Genomic DNA, 23216 nt, shown 5'->3' with positions numbered 1-23216 from the left:
TATTTTCTTTATTCTAAAGCTCTAGTAACTCTTCTAACTATGCATGTTCAAGTTGAATAATCTTTCACATTCATTTTATGAAAAAGTATAATAGCCTTTTGGAAATCAGGTTCTTCTTGATTAGGAGAATTAATTAAGTCAGTAAGTCTAGAATGATAATTCTAGAAGGAAACTTGAAGATGTTAGTGTAGTTCCATGCTTGTAGGCATGTCAGTGTCAATACCAAGCCTGCACATGACCAGGTATTGTCTTCTTGAAAATCTCCAGAAAGTGGGTATATCTTCTTTTAGGGAACCTGTTTCAATGTTTTTATCCGTTTGGTTGTTTAAAAAGTCATTCCTTTGATCACTTAATCTTCTGGTTATTCTGGTTGGGTCTTCTTATAGACATAGAGAATAACTACCTATAATTTGCTATTATTCATTCATACAATGATGAATTTGATCCTTAGTTTTCTCTTTTCTAAACAAAATAGCCTCTGTTCTTTTAACCTTGTTTCATTGGGATCATTTTCCACTCCATTAATCATTTTGGTCATAATTCTATATCCTTTTCTATTTCTCTACCTCCTTTAAAGAAGTTGACATATATTAGATAGAATGTAAGAATTATTTTCCAGGTTTTATGTTTTATTTCTGCTAATGTATCTCAGTATTGATTTGGATTTTTTTTTTTTTGATCCATACTACATTTCAGACTCAAAAGGTTGGGTGCATCTGTCATTCTTTTCCTTTGTGACTAAAACACACACACACACACACACACACACAGAAATATAATTCAGATATCACTGATGGAAAATTTTTGATGACTTAGAAGGGGCAAACTAGAAGTATAGTGAAAGAGAAGATCATTAAATTCTTGATTAATATAAAGGAATATGTTTCCGACTTAAGAGAATAAATAATTTTCATTTAACTGTAGAAAGATGCTTTTATCAATCACTCAACAAGTATTATTATACTTCTTTGTGTGTTTAGGGATAGAAGTGCAATGTATGAAAGACCCCATATGCAGGAATTATAATTTATTAAATAAGTAGAAGTTGCTTGGGCTTTTGCTCTGGTTTGTTAATTGCAAATCATTCTTGTTGCTTCATTAAAGCAGGACTTCAGTGGCTTGCCTCCACCATACTCAGCTAGTTCCAAGTCCTGTATGCTCTTAACCATAATGAAACAGGGGCAGCTCCATGACACAGTGGATAAAGCACTGACCCTGAGTTCAAGACAATAAACAATTGGGCAAGTTACTTAACCCCATTGTCTTGCAAAAACAAACCCAATCCCAGTAATTATACAGTTTCTTTAGATTGTTAATGAAGCTTCATTTGGACCTCCAGGTTAGCCAGACATTTCAGCTAGATATTTCCCCTCCTATTTTTTTATTTTTCTTTTTTTCCTTAAGTATACTGCCTTTTAATGTGCTGTACTATTATGTTGACTTTTTAATAATAATAATAATAATAATAATAATATATTTATGAGTCATAAGATCAGTTACATCTAACATTACTTTTTATGATATTTTAAAAAATTATTTAGTTATCATTCATTCAGAATTCACCACTTCAAAATTTCAGATGATAATTTCAGGCAGCTACTATAATTTTGTTATCTCTAGGGAAGTTTTGGTGGTTTATTAAGGTCGCTTTACATTTTACCTAACCACACAGTAGATGTGTTCCAGAAAAGTTCCAGGTATGTGAAATTTTTAAAATAGAGAAAATTTTAACTGAGCAAAATGAGTTTGTTATTTAGAGGGATTTTGTGGTGAATCTTTGCAGAAAGAATAGTTATTTATCTTTTTTTGAATTTATCTTTTGTGCAAATTCAGGCTCCAACCTAAGTAAGATCAGAGAGACTCTTCATCAGAAAATTGACCCCCAATTGATGTGTTGTTTTGAGACTATGAATATAATCTCCTAAGGCATTGAAGAGTTGTCATTTATATCAGTTAGAGAGGTACAGACACTGGGATACTCATTTATTCTTGAAGGATAATCATGGATAAGGATAAGTGTAACTCTCTTGTATATTTCTATTTTTCACAGTTAGAACTCTCTCTCCCATAAATAGCAGTAGATTAATTTAGCTTAGTACCCTATGAATGTGGTAATTCTTGATAGACAACTTTGGTAAGGTTTTTCTTGAAGTGTAAAAAACATTTTGGCCACATTACTACTGCAAATATCCCTGGGAGGGGTCTACTCTAAAACCAATTTTTATGAATTCTTAATAATTAATAATAATCTTAATAATAATAATAAGATGAGCTTGAATTTGTTTATTTCATATGCAAGAGTGGCTTTTGGGCTAAAGGTAATACATATAAAGATAAAATAAAAAAAATATTCCCTTGAAAGAAGCAGAAGATACCTACAGATACCAGAATCAAACATATTATTTGTATATTAAATTTTGCTCTTAAAACTTTCTGGCAGTTAAGGTAAAAAGAATGAAACCAGAATACATGAATAATATTTTCCTGGTACTGAGTTGAAGAAAGAATTTAGTAAGTTGTTATTAGTAAGGATCAGCAATGATACTAAAGATTGCAGATTCAGACCTCAGGCCTGTGAGAGGTAGAATTGGACACCTGGTAGAAGGGACCCTACCCTGATGAGAAATGAGAAAGATATCTTTCCATAATGTAATGCCCAAGACCTCATATTGCCAACTCTACCAGATTTGGATACTTACTTTATCCTTTAAAAATAACCACTTCAGGGGCAGCTAGGTGGCGCAGTGGATAAAGCACCGGCCCTGGAGTCAGGAGTACCTGGGTTCAAATCCGGTCTCAGACACTTAATAATTACCTAGCTGTATGGCCTTGGGCAAGCCACTTAACCCGGTTTGCCTTGCAAAACAAAAAAACCTAAAAAAAATAAATAAAATAAAAATAAGCACCTCTTGGGCAGCTAGGTGGTACAGTGGATAGAGCACCAACCCTGGAGTCAGGAGGAACTGAGTTCAAATCTGGCCTCAGATATTTAATAATTACCTAGCTGTGTGACCTCGGGCAAGTCATGTAACCCATTGGCTTACAAAAGCAACAACAACAAAATAAGCAGCTCTCAGTTCATTCCTTGCTAGCTACATTCATTTGTTTGTTTAATAAAGTGAAGTACCTACTTGCTAGTGACAAAAAAGGAATTATCTCTACTGTGAAGAATCTTACACCCTATTAGAGGGGAAACACAAATACAAAATAACCAGGGTAGGGTAAGATGAGGTGTGGCATGAGAAAATATGGGGATCATCAGATGGACTTTGGATGAGAGTGAAAACCTGAAGGAGCAAGGAGGAGAAGAAAGTATTTCAGGGGAGGGAGTCTGTGGGAGAGAGCCTGAAGAGTGACCTGGGGACCCCAGGAGTTACCTGGGAAGGGGAGCTCAAGGCAGATTGTAGATGACTTGAAATGCCAGATTACGGGGTTTGTTGTTTTTTCCAAGACATTTACAGTATGTGTCTTGAGCAAGGGAGTAACGGGCCCAGATCCATGCTGTGGAATGCTGCTGTAGCAGCTAGCTGTGTGCTGAGGAGGCTCCTCAACTGGTCCAGAGGAGGAGGAAGGGTATGGGCCTGGACATATTGCACATTAAAATGGAATTGAAAATACTTAACAAAATAAGTAAAAGTACAGCAGATATCAACACTATTACATTTTAAAATGAAATCATCCTAAGCCTACAAGAATCTTCATTTCTATTTGTGTGTGACACTACTGAATTAGAACATCTGCTTTATAGTCCTAGCTTCCTTAACATTCATTTCTATTTTGAATTTACAACATGAACTTAAGCTTTCTGGACTTAGCTAACTAGTAGTACTCATTTAGTTAGGTCTGGGATTAAGGATAGTTGTGGCAGTGGGAGCCACCTAGGGCACAGTGTTCTTAATACTACTTTTTATTAATGTAAATAGTTTTTTTGCAATGCTAGAAATTCCTGTGCTCTGGACTAAATCCATATTTTGTCATAATTCAAGTTGAATATATTGCTGTAGGGGATCCAAGGCTCTCAGGTATGTAAATGTGTGGGTGTGACAATTTTCAAAGGATGGAGGGCCATTGTCTGCCTCCCGTCTGACTGCTCAACTCGTCCACACTTTTCCTTCTCCATTCTCCTCCATAAAAAAACTACAGAACATGAAGAAGTAAGGTTAGGGGAATAGATAAGGGAAGCCAACCCCAGAACATGTCTGTCCCTCCTCTTCCTCTTTGCTTCCTATCTTAGCAGGAGAGTGGAGCAGAATGGGGGAAACAGTCTGAGTTGATCAGGGCACTCTGGGCTAGCATCAGGGGATGAGGCAGAAATAGCAGAGTTTGAAGAAGAAGGCTTCTACATTGGTCTTGACAGCTTAACTGGTCTTCTCGGGAGCAACTCCACACCCTGCCTGCCTTTGGCACCTTTCAAAGTCACCCGGATCATTGTAGGAAAGTCTGTGAAAACAAAGTATAAAAATGATGATGAACTGGTAAGAGGCATCATGAATATTTAAAGCATCTGTCAGGGATTTAGGAATTGATCGTTTTCTGGAGTATATTAGTCCTTCTTTCTCTCAACTTTGATAGTGTAAACTTTGCTTATCTGAAGAAAGATTGTGTGTTCACTTTAAATCAGTCAAGATTTATTAAGAGCAATTGGATACTATGTACTAGGTTAAGCTCTCAGGATACAGAGAAAATGAAAACAATCCCTGACCCTGAGGATTATCCATTTGGATGCAGGAGATGACACATGGAAGACCAAGAAGTGTAGGAAGGAAGAACCACATCCAAATACTTAGAGCCTCTGGCGGTGCCTCTAGAGATGTTGTTGGGGGAAAAAAAATACAAGATTTGGGGACAGATAATACATGTGGAATAGCTACATAGGATAAGTGAGAGAGAGCATTTGAGGTTAACACTGAAATAGTGAAATTGGGCAGTTGGAGGGATGATGATGTATTTGGCAGTAATAGGGAATTTCAAAAGACTGAAGGGTTTAAGTGAAAAGATGATAAGGGTAGGAGAAAGGAATATAGTCCAACTCTTCTCCACATTTATTCCAATAAAAATCTAAGGTCTACAGGTTGAGTAGTAATAGGGAAATCTAAGGAGAAGCCAGAATTGGTCATTTATCCATTTCAAGATCTATGGATTGGTTAGAATGGGCCTGTGATTCTGTTGCTCTGTTGACCCTCAAGTTCGATATTGGCTTCAGCCCCTGGCACAGACCAGGGATGTGCTTATATCTCTGGTAGGTCACCAGATTAGTGGTGCTCTGAACATGTAGATCCTCCTAGCAAACTGAGAGGGCTAGGAGTCAACAACTATCCACTGGAGTTTTACCCAGAGGAAATCTATATTTGTGTTGCTGAAACTTCATGTAGGAGCTAGAACCTGGACCACTCATCCTGGAGGGCAGTGATCAGACTGTGCTCAAGATCAGTCAGCTTAGGACCTGAAAGTCCTCATCTCCTTTACTTGATCTGTCCTGAAGATCCTTGAAGAATACAGCAATCATTACCCAGAAAACACCCCCAGAGAATACAACTCAGAAGCAAAGTAGACCCTGGCTTGCATCTCTGCTGGAAGTACAGCCTTAGCATAAAGCCCCAATTTGGGAAGTCAGTGCAGGAGAAAATAACTGGTAAATAAAGATTTGAAGGACAGATTGAAAGTCAATTAATTGAGGACAAGAGGTATGAAACTTCACTCTCAGTAATTAGATTCCTGAAAAAATAGAATGGGCTAAAGAGGATTTAATAATTCCATGAAAAAATAAATATGAAGACAAGGTCAGAAGACTGAAAAAATAGAAGCTAATGTAGAAAACAATAAATTTGTAATTTATTAATGTAAATTGATAATTATATAAATGCAACTAAAATAATGCTATCAAAAGCATCTTACCTAAAACTAGATCAAGGAGAAGTCATTTAAGATTTACAGAACTATATATGATGGGCATGACTGAAAAAAGGAGTTTGATATCATAGTTTAACAAATGATGAAAGAAAACTGTCCAGACTTTATTAGAATCAAAAAAACCAAATGCAAAGAATCTGTAAGTCCTGAAAGTAGTCCTAAAATGAAAACTCCAAGAACATCAGAGCCTAAATAGAAGTTCTATTTTGTGTTGCCTACAAGAAATACAGTTTGAAATACCCAACAGAGTGCTGGGAATGCCAAAAATGGAATTCCAGAAGGAGAGGAGGACCAAAGAAACTATCAGGACTCATCAGCCTAAAGGTGATCATTGAATTCTATTGGTGCTGTTGAAGTCAAGTGAGAGAATAGAAGAAAAGAGAAGAAGGGGGCTAGAGCAGCACCTTGGGGGAGGGCACCTCCAGGTGGTGGGGTAACTGGGATGAAGTTCAGTGAAAGAGACACAGCAGGATCCCTCTGCTGGGTGGAAGAGATTGAAGAGAGAATGCAGTTAGGAAAACTCAGAAGAGATTATTAAGGTCCAGTTCTTCTGGGAAGTCAAGAAGGTTGAGATTGGGGTGAGGTTTTTGTTGTAGATGATTGGTAACATAAAATATTTTTTTCCAATTACATGTAAAATCATTTTTTTTTTTTGCAAGGCAATGGGGTCAAGTGGCTTGCCGAAGGCCACGCAGATAGGTAATTATTAAGTGTCTGAGGCCAGATTTGAACTCGGGGACTCTTGACTCCAGGACTGGTGATCTATCCACTGAGATCTATCCACATTTGTTTTTAAAACTTTTGAGTTTCAAATTCTCTCCCCGCTTCCTTGAGAAGGCAAGCTTATATAGATTATACATGTGCAGTTATGCAGAACATTTCCATATCAATATTGTTGTGAAAGAAAACAAAAATCAAGTACCAACAACAACCAAAAAAACCCCAAAAACAAAGTTCTGTTTTCCATCATAAATCCATTCAATGTCTTGAACCTTATATTGCTAAGAGTAGCTTAAATTGTTTCTGTTACTGTGTACAATATTCTTCTAGTTCTGCTTTCAACACTTTGCATCAGTTCATATAAGCCTTCCCAGGAGACTTCTGTAACCATCCTGCTCACCATCTCTCCTAACTGTAGTATTCCTTCATAATCATATACCACAGTTTGTTGGCTATTCCCTAGCTGCTGTTATTACTAGCTCTTTGGGCCTAGTTCCAACTGTTCTCCAAAACAATGGGATCAGTTTACAACTCCATCAAGAGGGCATTAGTGGCCTGATTTTCCTGTATCCCCTCCAGTCATTTTCCTTTTTTGTTACATTAGCCAATCTGACAGGTGTGAATTGGTACTTCAGAATTATTTTAATTTGTATTTCTCTAATCAGTAGTTATTTCAGGCATTTCCATTTAACTAGCTTTAATTCTTCTGAAAATGGTCTGTTTGTGTTCTTTGACTATTTATCAATTGGGGATTGACTTGTATTCTTAGAAATTTGACTCAAACTTCATAGCTTTATCAGAGAAACTCACTATAAAATTTTTTTCACAGTTATGATTACTCTGTGTTTCCCTTCATTCTGTTTTCCCTGTTTATCTTTCTCTCTCTTCTTTCATCCTGTCACCCTGTTTTTAGCTAGTTCCTCTCACTGAACAGCATAGGCTGTGTTTGTTCCTTGTTAAGATGTCCCTGAAAGAGGGATTCTTCAGACTCTGGACTGTTGCCTCTCTCCTCTCCTGTAGCCAGTCTCACACTAATGCTTCTTTCATTCCCAGGTTACTTTAATCGATTACTGTCACCAGCAGACCACAGCTATGATCTAGTAAATAATTTGGAGGAATTTTCAAAGAGGTTAAATTTCTTTTTAATTCATAAGTGACTTGCCCAAGGTCATGCAACTAGGCAATTAAGTGTCCAAGACTGGATTTGAACTCAGGTCCTCCTGTCCCCAGGGCCGGTGCTCTATCCATGTTAAATGAATTTCCCAGGGTCAGATCTAGCAAGTGCCAGAGGCAGCATTTGAACCCAAATCTATCTAGTTGTAAGTTCAGTACTATTCATGATGCTTCACACTCTCATAGCAACAAATGGTCCAGTGAGTGGCATAGAAAATATGGAGTTTGAGGAGGAAAGTGAGAGAAACATTTAAACCTACTATATGCTGCTCCCTCTGCATAGGTGCTGTGCTCCCCCCCATCCTCCACAGGATTTCCGCTTTTCTTTCCTCTCCCTCCTGTGAAGGTGACACCAAAGAATGTAAAAGGTTTTGTGCTGGCTGGCGTCTCAGGGATCGAGGCTCCTTATGGTAGAGCTTCCCAGGATGTGTAGAAAATGGTGCAATGTCTGGGCAGGCTGGTATAGCTCTACTAAACTTTTTTTTGTCCTTCATTGAAGAAGACCTCAGGGAGGTGACCCCATGACAAGCACGTGAATTGGATCTGAGTAGGGGGACCATGCTAAATCACAGTCTCTTTCTCCTCCAGAGCCTTCTGGGTCCAGTGGCCGGATATGAACCAGGGCGACTGGAGATGGCCCTGGATGTGTGCCCAAGGTCACACAACTATTAAGGGGCAAGTGTCTGAGTCTGGATTTGAACTTAGGTTCTCCTGACCAGGGCTGATGCTTTATCCACTGCGCCATCTAGCTGCCCATACTTCACTAAAAATCTGCCATTGGACTCTGAATGATTAATTCATCTTATTATTAGTTCTTAACTTTTTTCTTTTCATAGTTTCTTTTAAATTTATTATTCATTTATTTTTAACACCTTTTTAATATGTAATATTTTATTCATTTTTCAATCACATACAGCATTAGTTTTGACCAATCCTTTTTTTTGGCAAGGTTTTGAGTTTTACAGTGTTTCTCTCTCCTTCCCCACCCCCAACAGACCATCCAATATAGGCTTTACATTGGCAACCATGCTCAACACAGATCAAAATTGAATGTGTTACAATTTTTGTTAGAAAACTCACGCTACCCTTTGGTAGCCGTTCATCTTATACTTAGTTATCAAATGACTAATTCACTTAATCTCTCCTTTTCTCATTATTCCATATATAAAATCAATATAATTTGTTCAAACAATCATAATCCTAGATTCTCTCAAATATATAAATTATTCAGTTAAGAAGATGGATGCTTATACATTATATTATTAGTTCTTAATGATATACTTTGTTATATTGTTAAATGTTTAGAATGAAGCTTCAGCAGCAGATGATTGCTAATGAGAATGCAGAAAAAGAAAAAACTGAAAATGCTGATCTTAAACAGGTAAGAGCTTACAGAGTGTGGGTTAGCATTTTAATTTTGTTTAAAGCTCTCCTGGTTCCATCAGACAGTCTCAGCTAAGTCAGTAAGAATTGATTAAATGCTTCAGTGTAGTAGGCTGTGGGTATAAAGAGAGGCAAAAGACAGGCCCAGCCTTCAGGACACAGAGAGCTTTATTTAGACTCTGTATTAGCACTATAAAAATGCCCTCACTGGACCTGCTAGTGTGTCAGTGACTTCACTTTCAAAAGTTTCAGCTTTTGTTGAGGAAGTTGTTGTTAACCCCTGGTATTTTCCTAAGATATTTATCCGTTTTGGAGTCTACTTCAAGATTCTGATTTGTAACCAAATATTATCTTCTGTCATGCCACAGCCCTAGATTGCATAGAATTTTAGGTTAGTATTAGTGAGTAACAGGTAACTCAAATTTTGTGTTATTGTTTCTCTTTGTATCCTCAAGAGATGAGGCAATATGGTATTTTCAGAAACATTAATTTTATCACAAGAAACTTCAGACAGGGCATAGAGAGATTAAAGCAAAAGGGAAAAGCAGCCCCTTTTGGCCTGCTGCTTTAGGACCCCATGTGGATGCTTGGCTACATTGCATTTCAGTGCTGCTTCATGGTAGCGGAGGAGTTACCTAGGGTTGTTCACTTTGAACCCGGTCAAGCCTATGGCAAACAGCCTGTTCATTTAGCCATCATGCAGAATGATCTTTGCAACTACAATGAAAGAAAGGTAGAAAGAGGGAGAGGTAGGAAGGGGCTATTGGCGTCATGCAGAGGAGCAGTGAGGGCTACAGGTGGAAACAGCACAGCGTGGATGGTTTGAGGAGAGCGGGCTGTGTCCCACCTTTGAACTGACTGGTCTGATAGCCCCAATCAAAGGGAAGGAAAGATATTTGGACAACTTTTAGTTGCCAAAGATTGTTTGGGTGGAGAGGTGAATTAAACTTTTGGTTTGAACTGTATGAGCAATTACATAGATTTAATCTGTTAATGGGATCTCTGTGACCCACTTCTTTTACTTGCTGTGAATGATTTTCTATTTATTTGAAATCAGGATCTGATATTTTGGAGGCAGGGAGTCATTTTGCTCTAAGAAAATGGTAATCGTGAACTGTTTTCTCTTCTTAACTATCCCACTTCACTCTGAGGAAGACAGAGGAGAAAGACTTAGGCTGGGAAATGGTAGAGAGTGGGGGTTAGGGAGATACTGGTCATGAAAACTGTGACTGGCTACTCGAGCCACTGAGAGCACCTGCCAGGGGCCATTTGGGGATTGGGGCATCCATATTCTTGCTATTTTACATCTTTGATAGTTTTGTTTAATAAGCATCTTTTTAAAAAAATTATTTTAGGCAATGGGATTAAGTGACTTGCCCAAGGTCACACAGCTAGACAGTTATTAAGTGTCTGAGGCTGGACTTGAACTCAGGTCCTTCTGACTTCAGGACCAATGCTGCACCACCTAGCTGGCCCTTTAATAAACATCTTTTTTTTCTCCCTCTTGCTTTCTCTTTTAAAGAAAATCAGTGATTTCCAGATCCAAGTTAACTCCCTCACACAGTCAGAAACTGAGTTGGTGGATTCTAACCGAATGATGAAGGAAATGGTGGAGAGGCTGAAACAGGAATGCCGGAATGCCCGGGCTCAAGCGGAAAAGGCTCAGCTACAGGCGGAAAAGTAGGCTTGACTCGTGGCGTTCTTACCAGTGATAACAATGGCATTCTTTGTGTGTGTGTGTGTGTGGGGGGGTGTTGTGTGCCTATGTGTCTCTGTGTGGTGTGTGTGTGTGTATGTGCATGTATGTGTGTGTGGTGGGTGGGTGTCTGTGTGTGTGTGTATGTGTACCTGTGTACCAGTAAGTGTGTACCTGTGTGTGCACCCAGGAAGTAGCTTAGAGCCTGAAGGAACACCACTGAAGAAGAACCAGAGTGAGAGTTGGCATCCAGGGGTGCCTGATGGAAAGAGAAGGGGACTGGGTGTGTGGTGGAGGGAGAGAATCCCACAGTCACCAGGAAGGCTCATGGGCAGAGCCTCTTCAGTGGGGGTGGACCTCCTCTGGTGAACTTACGGGAGACTGACAAGGGTCCTCAAGGATAGACTGTGATTTTCATTAATGGAGAGAACTTCTGCTTTTGTTGTTGTCATTAGTGATTTTCATATTTACAGATGAGAAAACATTGGAGAGAGAGGTCATGGTCCCATAGCTAAAAAATTCGAAACAGGATTTGAACCCAAGTCCCCTTCATGCCATTCCCCTCTTCCCTGGCCTAGGAATCAGGAGGCCTGAGCAATTCTGTTTATTTCTTAGGCCTCTATTTGCCAAATTGTCAAAAAGAGGTTTGGACTAGCTGCTTCCCTAAGATCCTCTCCAGCTTTCATGAACTGTGATTCTGTGAGTTGACTGTTGTGATATCAATATGACCTTGTGTTGTTTAAGAATAGGAATTCTTAAAAATATTTTTTTTCCAAATTTATTTTTGACAGTTCTTTGGAAGAGAAGCGAGTAGAATGGTTGGAAGAGAAGCATAAACTTCATGAACGCATCAAAGAAAAAGAAGAGAAGTATAGCCAGGCCAAAGAGAAACTTCAGCGAGCTTCACTTGCTCAAAAAAAGGCAAGCTAAATGATAGTGGTATTAGTAAATTGTATTGTTTTGTCCAACTCTTCATGACCCAAGATACTGGAATTGGGCACCAAGTCCTTCTCCAAATCATCTCCCAAATGAGGAACCGAGGTCAACAGGGTGAAGTGACTTGCCCAGGGTCGCACAGCTGGTAAAAGTCTGAGGCCGGATTTGACCTCAGGAAGAGGAGTCTTCATGACTCCAGGACTCTACCCACTGTTCCATCTAGAATGCCTGTTATCAATACTGTTGCTCCTCCCCTGCCCCCCACCTGCTAGGACTACTACACTAGCAACAATAGTAGTTTCTTTGCTTTAAGATTTGCAGGATTTTTAAGCAATTTATTTTGAGAATAAGGTTTTTAGGGCATGTTTACTTTCAAATTTAAATTTGATTTTATATTGTCAACTTTATAAGAGTCGAGCAGGATGAGCGGGCTCATTTACAAGTCAGTTATCTGCAATCCAGTGCATTTTGCCAGAGAAAAATAAAAATGTTCATAAATGGATTATAGGATTTCGAGCTGGAAGGAGTCCAGCTTAAGTCATTTAGTCTGTCTTGTTTTACAGAAGAAGTGACTTTGCCTAAGTCATATGGACACTGAGGCAGCAAGTGGCAATGCAGGAAGGCCAAAATTTCCTTCTTTCTCCACAGCAACTTGCCATTTCTTCCCTGGCTGCTTAGATTCTGAGGCTAGCCTTTGGGAAAAAAAAAATGTATATCTCCATAATATTCCTGAAGTGTGACAGTGATAGTGCTATTTCAATGATCCATCATTATATACAAGGGGAAAAAGAAACCCTAGTTATCCTACTGGTGTTGCTTTGTCTAGTGAGATATCGAGTACAATTGTCTGCAAAATAAAAATTAGTATCACATAAGAGAGGAGAGGAGAGATGCATAAGTAGAATGAGCAGACTGGAGCTCAATGAGGAGCTCTGACAAGAAGAGTAGAAGCATGGGTCAGAATTCTAGTTCAGAACATGGCTTAGACCTATCTCTGTTTCCCCCTTTGTTTTCCCAGTGTGATTGGCTCTCATAGTGGCAAAGCCAGTCTCCGGCAGCAGAGTTGGGAGGCGGGGATGTCAGGGACAAGATCCAACAGATGTCTAGATGTTCCTGCCCCCATTACCAAATTATTCTCCATGTTAGTAGGAAAGAAGCTAATGAAACAACATTTCGCAGAGGTGGATTGGGCCTTTGAGATGACCTAAATTTGGCCCTTTCGTTTTACAATGAGGAACCCGAAACCCAAGGAAGATGGAATAATTGGACCAAAGTAACAGTGAATTATTGGTAGAACTGGAACTAGCACCTAGTTCTCTGATGTTTTTATTCCCTATTAATTTAAGAAGGCAACTCCATAGGTTATTCTCTTTCCAAGTGTTCTGAATGAGAGAACACAGGATAAATTGTTTAGGCAGCAGTTTCCCTATTTAGGAATTGTTCTTGTCTTGGAAATTGCCTGAAAGTGTAAATCAACATAAATCCCAAAGTCATCATCATTGGGGTCAGTCACTCCACAGACAGCTTCAGCATCCAGTGCGTTTCTATCTCCCTTTCAGACTTCTTGCCACTTGTTTCTTCTTGTGGTCACGATTGGAAGTGGTTTCTCACCTGAATGTAAAAATCTATTGCTTGTCTGTGTACTTCCCATATGTCTCTTTGCTTTCGGTCCCAGGGACTGGTTGTGATAACAGGCAGTGTCTAGATTTTCCTTGGTCCAGGATGACATTATCATACAACTTCCTTTTACTGGTTTAAGTCCTAGAATGTGGGAAGAGATCAAATTCTATCCTCCTTGTTTGAAATTAAGAGAGCTGGTATTACTTTTCTTGAGAAAGCTTTCATTTAAAATATTGTAGATAGAAAGTGAAATTACTCAGTTGGTTTGGGATTCTATGATTCTGGGATTAAAGTGACCTCCAGTGGAGATTTAGGTCACCAAAGCGAATCACACATATATCACTACCATTTTTTGGAAGCCAGCAATCATTTGATAATGGGTTTGGAGTATTTCAGAAGTCTGCAAATTTTTTTTGGTTACACACCTATGTCAGTAAAGTTTTTTCAAATATGCATCTGAAAAAATGAATATTTACTCAGGTATATGTGTTATAATATCTTATAACTTGCAGAAAACAGAAACTTTACGAATATGAGAAAGAAAATAGATACTATTTTATTAATGATATTTTTAGGGAGAGTAATGTGCTTGAAGATGTTTTATTCTTTTTTGAATATCTTGGTAAAACACTATTCTAGATTTTTTTTTAAGGTTTTTGTAAGACAGTGGGGTTAAGTGACTTGTCCAAGGTCACACAAGCTAAGTAATTATTAAGTGTCTAAGATGAATTTGAACTCAGCTCCTCCTGACTCCAGGGCCCATGCTCTATTCAATGCGCCACTTAGCTGCCCCAATAAACACGGTATTCTAGCAATGCAAGCATCTTCTTCTAAGTTTAGCTTATCTTGATAACTCAGTTTTAATGATTGTCAGGTGAAAAAGATACTTCATAAAATTGCAAATCTAAATGGAAGCAGTATCTCTTTGGCTCTGCTTAATAAATCACAATATTCATTTTTTTAGCCCCATCCTTCTATTATTCAAAAGTTATTTTTGAATCTAAGCTAGTAAATTTCCATCTTCCCTGATGTCATTGTCTTCTTCCTGTAAACAAACTCCAGGAAAGGTTTTGTATTTTTTGACAAATGCGTTCAAAATCCACTAGAACTCCTAGGAAGGTGTTTAAACAGATCAGAAAATTCTGTTTCCAAGTTTTTTTTTGAGGGTACAGATATGAATTTTTAGAGGTGATACAGAGTTTTTTCAGCAGCCCAGAGAAATAAGAGAGTCAGCATCCAGGAGAGCCTAGTCAATAGTGTCAGATGCTCGAGAAACCAAGAATGATTGCAGAATTGAGGAAAAATTACAGATTGAACAGTTGAGGTCACTGGCATGTTTGGAGAGAGCAGTATCAGTGGTGGGTAGAAGTCAAGAGTAAAGAGAATGTTGAGAACTTGGGGGAGACTAAAAGGGAAAAAAAATAATGTTAACAAGATCAGCAGTGCAGATTGCAGCCCTTTCACTTCAGCTGATTCTCACCTCTGAGATCTAAGAGGGGACGCCAAGCTCTAACTCAGTTACCACTTCCCCTGAGTGCTGAGTCCGTTCTGTCAGTAGCACCTGTGCCACCCATAGTGGGACCTGGAGGCCACATGAGGGGGCAGGGAGGAGGGTCTTCACTCTGGAGGGTTTGCAGATCATCTGGGAAGGGATAGCTGGGTGGTATTATGGAGGGGTTTGGAGTTTGCACAACCTTTAGGGGCCATCTGGGGAGTGTGTGGAGTTGGAAAATGTTGCACAATAGTGGGTGAGAGGGTGGTGGAGTTGGACATAATCCTGATGAGCCTTGGGGTGAGAACTGACCATCTTCCCTCCCTGATTATTTACCCTGGGGTTCTTGAAGGTATACTGCCCTTAATTTTTAAATCACTGATGACTGTCAAAGTCCAAACTCGGAATTGTTGAATTAGAGGACCTGTGTTTGAATTCTACATCTTAACCCTTAACAGTCTGACTTTCTCCAAAATTATCAGTGTAATCTAATGACCTTTTCTCAGCCCTCATTCTTCTTTGGCCTCTCGTCAGACTTTTGATCACTGTTGATCACCCTCTCTTCCTTGATACTCACTTTGCTCCAGTGTTTTGGGGTATCCCTCTCTCCTGATTCTTCTACCTATTTGCTGCTCCTTCTCTGTTTTCTTTGCTGAATCCTCTTCCACTTCACACCTTCAACAATAGGTGTCCCTCAGGGTTCTGCTCTAGGTCCACTTCTCTTCTCCTGTGTCTTTGCAATTTCACTTCGTGATCTCATCAGCTCCCCTGGTTTTAATTACCATCTCTATGCTGATGATTCTTAAATTTATTTAACTTACCCTAATCTCTCTGCTGACTTCCAGTCTCACATCTCCAACTGCTTTTCAGATATCTCAAACTGTATGTGCCGTAGGAGTCTAAACTCTGTATGTTCAAAATAGATCTTATCTTTCCTTAACCCTCCCCGCCTCTTTCCCTATTCCTGTAGAAAGCTACAGCATCCTCCCTGGCCCTCAGACTCATGACCTCACAACCTGGACTCCTCGCTATTTCCCACTCTGTCACTAATTTAAAACCAAGTCCTATTACTTCAAATCCAGTGTTTTTTTCTAGCATGGTGCAATTGCCTCTGGGGAGCAAAGAGTTTTTAGGGACAGAGAAAACGAGTTAAAAATATAGACTATAGAATTTTTAAACCACTTGCCAACTATTTGATATGGCCCTTTATCTAGATAAGAGCAAAGGGATTAAGCCAGGAGGGACTGGAGAGACTCTCTCCTCATTGGAGAAGCAAGGAAAAGGAGGCCCAGAGGCATCCTCCCTGGGAGCAGGCATCAAAATTAGCTCTACAGCATCTCCCAAATATGCCCCTTCTCTCCTTTGACATTGTTCGTCATCACCTCACACCTGTACTATTGCAGTCAACCACTGGTGGGTCTGCCTTCCTCTAGCCCCTTCCCACTCGGGATTTTCCTAGAGTACTGGTCTGACTGTGTGACTCTAGGGCTTCTCTTTCCCCTCCAGGATCAAAAACAAAACGCTCTCCTGGGCATTCAAAACTCTTCATAACCTGGCTCTCTCCTACCTTTCCAGTTTTTTAATATGTTCCTCACCAACCTTTTTTCCATGAACAAGACTTGTGAGGGGCAGCTAGGTGGCATAGTGAATAAAGCACCGGCCCTGGAGTTAGGAGTACCTGGGTTCAAATCCGGTCCCAGACACTTAATAATTACCTATCTGTGTGGCCTTGGGCAAACCACTTAACCCCGTTCACCTTGGGAAAAAAACCCTAAAAAAAAAAAAAGACTTGGAACCATCTCTTGGCTCCAGACATTCTCTTTGGCTGTCCCCTGTGCCTGTGATGCTCTGACCCCTGTGGCTTCCTTTAAGTCCCAACTAAAATCTTCTACCCCTTTTAATTCCGGTGCCTTTCCTCTCTTGATTATTTCCTCTTATTCTGTGTAGAGCTTGTTTGTACATATTGGCTTGTTGTCTCCCCCATTTGACTGGAAGCTTCTTGAGGGCAAGGAGATCCTTTTTCCACTTTGTATCCCCAGGACATAGCAGAGTCTGGCCCTGAGCAGGTGTGCAATCAATGTTTGCTGACCACAGACCTCTGAGACCTGCTCCCTGTCTGAGCTCCTAAAGCCTCTGGGTCTGTTTCCTTGCCTCTTCAATGAGGAGAGGGTCTCTCCAGTCCCTCCTGGCTCGATCCCTTTGCTTTTGTCTAAAAAAGGGCTATGACATCAAACAGTTGATACATGGTTTAAAAATTCTATAGTCTATATTTTTAACTCCAGCTTTATGTCCCTAAAAACCTCTTTACTCCCCAGAGTCAATTGCACTAAACTAGAGAAAACAGTGGATTTTAAGTAATAGGACTTGGTTTCAAATTGTGACCCATTTTCTTAGTGCTGGGGCCAGTGACCAGCTCTGAGTCTCCAGGAGGTTGGGATCCCCTCATGGTTCTGGGACCAGAAGGCATCTCTCCAACACAGAATAGCGCTCTTCATCTCCAGGTTTCTCCAGGTTTCTTGTTGCTGCCCTCCTGATAAGCTTTACCTCACTTCCCATCTTGTACAGAGCCAGCCCCTGGCCCTCCTGATCTCCCCTAGTTCTTGTGTACTTGGCAGGTTACCTGTTTGTGTTTCTTAATCTTTTGGGGGATCTGTCACAGCTTTGTTGGTCTGATTCCTTGCCTACTGAGAACCCAGCAGAGGGCCCTGAGTACCATGGGCTCTTTCCAAATGATTGCTAATGGATGATGTTGCTGATTCCTTCTTATGCTAGTATCCATCATTTAAAAAAAAAAATAATGAAAACAAATGGAATGCTCTAATGGACCCTATAATATTCTAGAAAGGGCTAAAAAAAACTGGTGCCATATTAAGTGATTCCTTTTTCTAAAATGCAACAGGAGACTTGGAGGCTGCAATTAGTAGAAATGAACAATCTAATATTTATAATAGTCTTAGTCCACTTAAGTGTGTCATAGTTTTATAAAATGGAATTATTTGTGGTTCCTTTATTTAAAGAAATTACCTAGTGAACCTTTTCATTAAAGACTTTCCCCCTTATATAATTTTAAATAAGATTACATGAACAAAAGTTAATTTTCAGAAATATTTTCCTTAATAAAGTTAGATATGGTTTTTAAATTAGCTTGCATTTTTTTAAACACGTCAATCCTTTGAAAAGATGCTTTTATTTTATTTATTTTTTTTTGACTTGCCCAAGGCCACATAGCTAGGTGATTATTAGGTGTCTGAGATCAGATTTAAACTCAGGTAGTCCTGACTCCAGGGTTGGTGCTCTATCCACCACTGCACCACCTAGCTGCTCCTTGAAAAGATGTTTTTAGCTTTGACCTTAGTCTCTTGGCAGTTTATGTATTTTTAGAGACTTCAGTTGTAGGCAGACTCAGGCTCAATCAACTTCACGGGATTTTATTAAACACCGGGGATGTGCAGGCCATTTTGGCCCCAAGATCTTCAAGTATTTGCTGGCCTTCTGGGTTGGGGGGAGGTTTGGGACCTTGTTGAGCACCAGGATGAACTAGAGAGGCTTTTGGGACTTGCCCACCCCTCAGCCCCCCACCATTCAGAGAAGTTTTGACTGAGAAAGGTCATGGGCTAAGATCTCCCAAGTGAGGCACACTGCCAGGTTAGGGTCTGGCTGTGCAAAAGACAAAATTAGCAACATCTGACTTTGGCACTTTTTTGTTTTAGGTTCTGTGCAGTATTGTTACTGATAGCAGTTTTTCTGATTTAACATTTCTGTTTGTTGGGTTAGTCGAAAATGAGAAGGAAATGTGTGGTTGATAACTTTATCATTTCAATAAAATCTTCTCATCTTTAAAAGCATTCGAAGGAGGTGACTAAAGCCATTGTGGGACTCTGGGGGAGGGGAGAAAAAACATTCAAGTGACAGTTGAACTGAGCAAGAGATTGTAAATCCTCATATGTCCGTTAAATGGAGCTATCTTTATATTTATAGAGAAAATCCCTCTATGAAAACAAATTGAAGAAACAGCAAGAAAAAATAGAGCTTCTGGAAGCAAAAAATGAAGAACTGGAAACAGAAAATCAGGTTTTGAATAGGTAACAAAGTGCTTTTATCACTCCCTTTGTATCTGAAAGCTCAGATTATGTGGTTAACTTTACTCATAACCTTCCTTGGTGTGTAATGACCAGGGGTTCTGGGAAATCACAACAGTGGCCAGTGGCCTGTGGGGGCTGGGCTACCACCAGATTTTCCCAGAAAGTGAGGGCAGTTCTGTTGAAAAATCCTGCAAACACTAACTTGTGATTTCTAAACCCCTGGGACAAGGGTGCTACTTGCATTTGACCTCTCGCCTTCACCTGAAGAGTACAGTGCCAACAGCATTCACTCTGAAGAACTCTGGGGGTCCTTGTCTAACCTAAAAGGGCTTCCCATCAAACTGAAACCAGCATAATGCACGCACGCATGCATGCACACACACACATGCACACACGTATGCTGATTTTCTGTGTGGTTTATAAAAAAATTTCAGCTTCAGTTCACTGACTGTACCCTGCTTCCAGCTCTCAGGCCCTTCTAGACCTGAAATTGCTCATAACATGAGATGGTCATGTTTAATGGTGTACATTGTTGTTCTGGGGAGTAGTTACCACCAAAATGTTCATAATTGTTTCTTAGTGAAGGAAACATCCAGGAATTTCTAGATTCTCAAGTTAATACCAACTTTTCATTGGATTATATTGCAGACTGTAATAGAGGGCAATAAATTCACAAAAGAAAGTGTAAGATCTTTTTTTGTGTTCTACATCAATTCAGATACTAGGTAATAGTAGCACAAAGAACTTAAAAAGGGGAGAGGATGGTATTTGTTCACAAATATTTGTGCCTTGGGGATCTGAGGATTCTTAAATATCAAAATGATAGCAGACTATGAAAAACCGACACATGATCTCCCTTCCCATCTTCCCCCTCTCTCATCTTCATCTCATCCTTGCTAGAAGTGAATGTGGTACCACTTGCTCAAGTTATTGCCAAAATTGGGTTTTTCCGTTTCCTTACATTTTACATTTGAATTGTATATCTTTTGTGAATTGTAGGAGACATTATTTTGGCTCAAAAAGACTTTGGGTTTTAGGTAACAAGGGAATTATTTTAAAATCCAGTTGATCCAATGATTTAGTGATAAAGATGTGAAACCTTCAAAATCTTATCATACTTCAGGTATTGTAAAGATCTGTATCTTAAGAGCAAAGATCCAAGAGACTAAGACAGGTTGGCCCCTGATTATTAAATTTGAGAGACTGTTATCACAGGGGGAGTTGCCTTTACAGATTCAAGAGAGAACCTTTGAAAAACTTAGATCGATGTGTGAAAAGTTAGACTCTGTAGCCCATTAATGCTGTTTATTAAAAAAAGAGTAGGCCTGTGAATATTCAATTCCAAACATGTGGAATAGCATATTGAAGATAACATATTTCAGAGGAACAATGTGATTTTTCTCTTTTAAAGACAAAATGTGCCATATGAAGACTATACCAAGCTCCAAAAACGCTTGAAGGACATCCAGAGAAGGCATAATGAATTTCGAACTTTGTTCTTGGTTCCCAGTGTGCCCCCAGCACCATCATTCAATTCTGTTAATTTCATGTCCGCACCCTTGTCTTCTGGTGTGGAAAAATCTTTCCCCCCCTCACCTTCCGGTAAGAACATTTTCAGATTTCTTTTTTTTTTTTTTAACATAGGGGAAATATATTGTTCTACTGATTTAATCTTCTGCAATTAAATTGTAAAGATAGTTGATAACCAAGACTTTTGAAAAATTCACAAGATTCCTTTGTGCCCACAAATTTTATTTTCTCTCCATCAAAACCATTTACTGGACAAGTACTTTCATTGGCATCTTGCCTGCTTGTCTTGTGGAAATGAAGTGCCCCCAACACTGGTAGCAGAAAGGCGGGCCCTTGTAGTATCCTCACTTGTGTGATATTTTCAAACCAGCACTGATTGCAAGGTTTCAGAGTTTTGAAAGCTAAAAATAAGTTGCATTTTTATCATGTAAGTTATGAATGTTGAAAATTCAAAGCCCCAAATCTTAGTTGTTTTCAGGGGAATAGTTCAGTGTTTTGTTTATAAATTACTATACAAACGAAGGCTCTGTTTGAAGAGAGTTGTATGAATACAGATGTGATATGGAAGTGCATTCTTATTTCCTAATTAGCTCCCTGCTGAAATTTATAGCTGGAGAAGATGAGACTTGCTCAGGGTTACAGTAGGAGCCAAGAGAGGAGCCAGGACTGCCTGGTGATCTAATCCCATAGGCTGTAGGCATGCCCATGCTGGCGTCCTCCTCTTGGAGGTCACACTGGGCAAAGGAGTTGGGCAATGGGGACTGGCTGTGCTGGGAGGGTGGTTAACCATCCCCTCTGCTCTGCTTCTCCCCTGGCTTAAGAAAGAGGAGCATCAAAGAGAATTGACTCTCCTTCGAAAAAGATTGGAAGAACTAGAAACCAGTCAGAGGAAGCAGCTGGAAGAGCTGGGATCTCCTGGAGACTGACACTGCAGCTAAGCCATCAGATCCATGGCTCAATCAGGATGGAAACTGGCTCATTTGTGGCATTTTAGAGGCTTGAGTCCTATTTGCCAAAGAACATTTTGCCTCTAATTGGGAAAAGTACCAACTATCTACTGTATTGCTTAAGTGTACACTAAAGACAAGCTTCATTAAAAGAATCATTTTCAGAAATTTGTTAGGATGTTTACTTATAACCCTTTAAGACAGACAGACAGACAGACACACACACACACACACACACACACACACACACACACACACACACACTTTAGAGGAACTGTGATATGGGAATCAAAGTTTAAAATGATTTCCTTAATTTTATTCTTTTTGGATAAACTCTGGCATTCTTTGTGAAACCTGATTCCCTATTGCAGTCCATCTTGGAGATTGTCCAAGAAGGCCTGATAAAACTATCCTGATTTTGATTACAACTAAAAAAAAATGTTTAAGACACTTCTTTGTCAGAACCATAGGAAAGAAGCTCTTGATCTCTTGAAATGTATGTTCTTTATGAATGTCTGCTTTTTTTCAAAAGCACATAATTTATTTTTAAAATTTAATAAATATTTTTCTATCAGTATACATTGCCTCATTTTTACAGTAGCCTATTTGATGCACAGCCAGCACAGCACCATGAAGGGCCTTGAATCCATGACACAGGAGGATCAGCTGCAGGATAGATGCATCTGGGCATGTTTCTCCTGGAGAAGAGAAGAGGTTGGGATGGGGTGGCTGGGTGTGGAAGGTTGAGGAGGGTCAGTGTGCTGCAGCAAAGAAGAGAGACATGAGCATTGTGTTCCAATACTGGAAGGCTGATATGTGGCTTAAACAATGGTTCTCTCTCCACAGCCCCAGATGGAAGAACTGGGAACAACATGTTTCTTTGGGGTTCTCTTGATTTAGAATGACCAAAAGAGCAAATGAACTCATAGGATCCTAGTGATAAGGAACTTAGAGGAGAAAACTGGGCGCTTGACAGTGGTGTCACGTGGGGAGCAGGTGGTAAAGCTGGTGTTGTCACCCAACCTACTACACTCTTTGCACACTGCCCAAAAAGGGACTGTCAGCCCCATAGCCCATTCCCGCTGAAAAGTTCCACAACTATCCCTTTCCTATTGCCACCTTTCTACCTCCCTCCCCCACATTTGTACATCTTATTGTTTACAAAGCACTCACTGTGCACACTGTTTTATTTAATCCTCAGCTCATCCCATACCCAAGGTCATATAACCAGCTAACTGGCACAACCTGGATTCAGACCCAGGTGTTCCTGAATCCAGTTCAGCGGTGTCCCTTACCAACCCACAGTGGTTTATAGTATATCATTAGGGGAACTCTAGAGGAATTTTGTTCTAACTAACAAAATTTCAGCTTTACCAAAGGAAATGGACTATTATTTAGAAATCTTCCTAAAAGTGCCTATAAATATTAAGTAATTGCCATGATTATTTGAGAAAGAATATCAAAGTTTTTAAAGTCAAAGAATTTAATCAGGTAGGGGCCCACTTAGCAAGAACTAGACTACTTCCACAGAGTTCCTTAAAAAATTAAAAAGATGGGGAGGCTAGGTGGTGCAGTGGATAGGGCACTGGCCCTGGAGTCAGGAGAACCTGAGTTCAAATGTGGCCTCAGACACTTAATAATTACCTAGCTGTGTGGCCTTAACCCCATTGCCTTGTAAAAACCTAAAGAAAAAAATTAAAAAGATGATAAAAGTAAATAACTTTTGA

General features: G+C 39.6%; 1 protein-coding gene across 7 annotated transcripts in view; it reads left to right on the top strand.

Annotated features, from left to right (window-relative positions):
• CEP83 (centrosomal protein 83) overlaps positions 1-21657 on the top strand; it is a 120814-nt gene extending 99157 nt beyond the window's left edge. For 6 of the 7 annotated variants that reach the window (XM_074226593.1, XM_074226592.1, XM_074226595.1 and 3 more), the window contains 6 exons: positions 9109-9184; positions 10709-10866; positions 11674-11803; positions 18909-19012; positions 20424-20614; positions 21364-21657. In XM_074226593.1, coding sequence (XP_074082694.1) covers positions 9109-9184; positions 10709-10866; positions 11674-11803; positions 18909-19012; positions 20424-20614; positions 21364-21536 — 832 coding nt within the window. In that variant the 3' untranslated portion in view covers positions 21537-21657. The remainder of the gene's footprint in view (positions 1-9108; positions 9185-10708; positions 10867-11673; positions 11804-18908; positions 19013-20423; positions 20615-21363) is intronic. The other variant, XM_074226598.1, reaches the window with a different exon arrangement.
• The last annotated feature ends 1559 nt before the right edge of the window (positions 21658-23216 follow it).

The sequence above is a fragment of the Macrotis lagotis genome, chromosome 2, assembly GCF_037893015.1.
Source record: "Macrotis lagotis isolate mMagLag1 chromosome 2, bilby.v1.9.chrom.fasta, whole genome shotgun sequence".
In the NCBI taxonomy this organism is placed as follows: domain Eukaryota; kingdom Metazoa; phylum Chordata; class Mammalia; order Peramelemorphia; family Peramelidae; genus Macrotis; species Macrotis lagotis.
The sequence above is the reverse complement of the archived record's forward strand: the minus strand, read 5'-3'. Positions and strand labels throughout refer to the sequence as shown.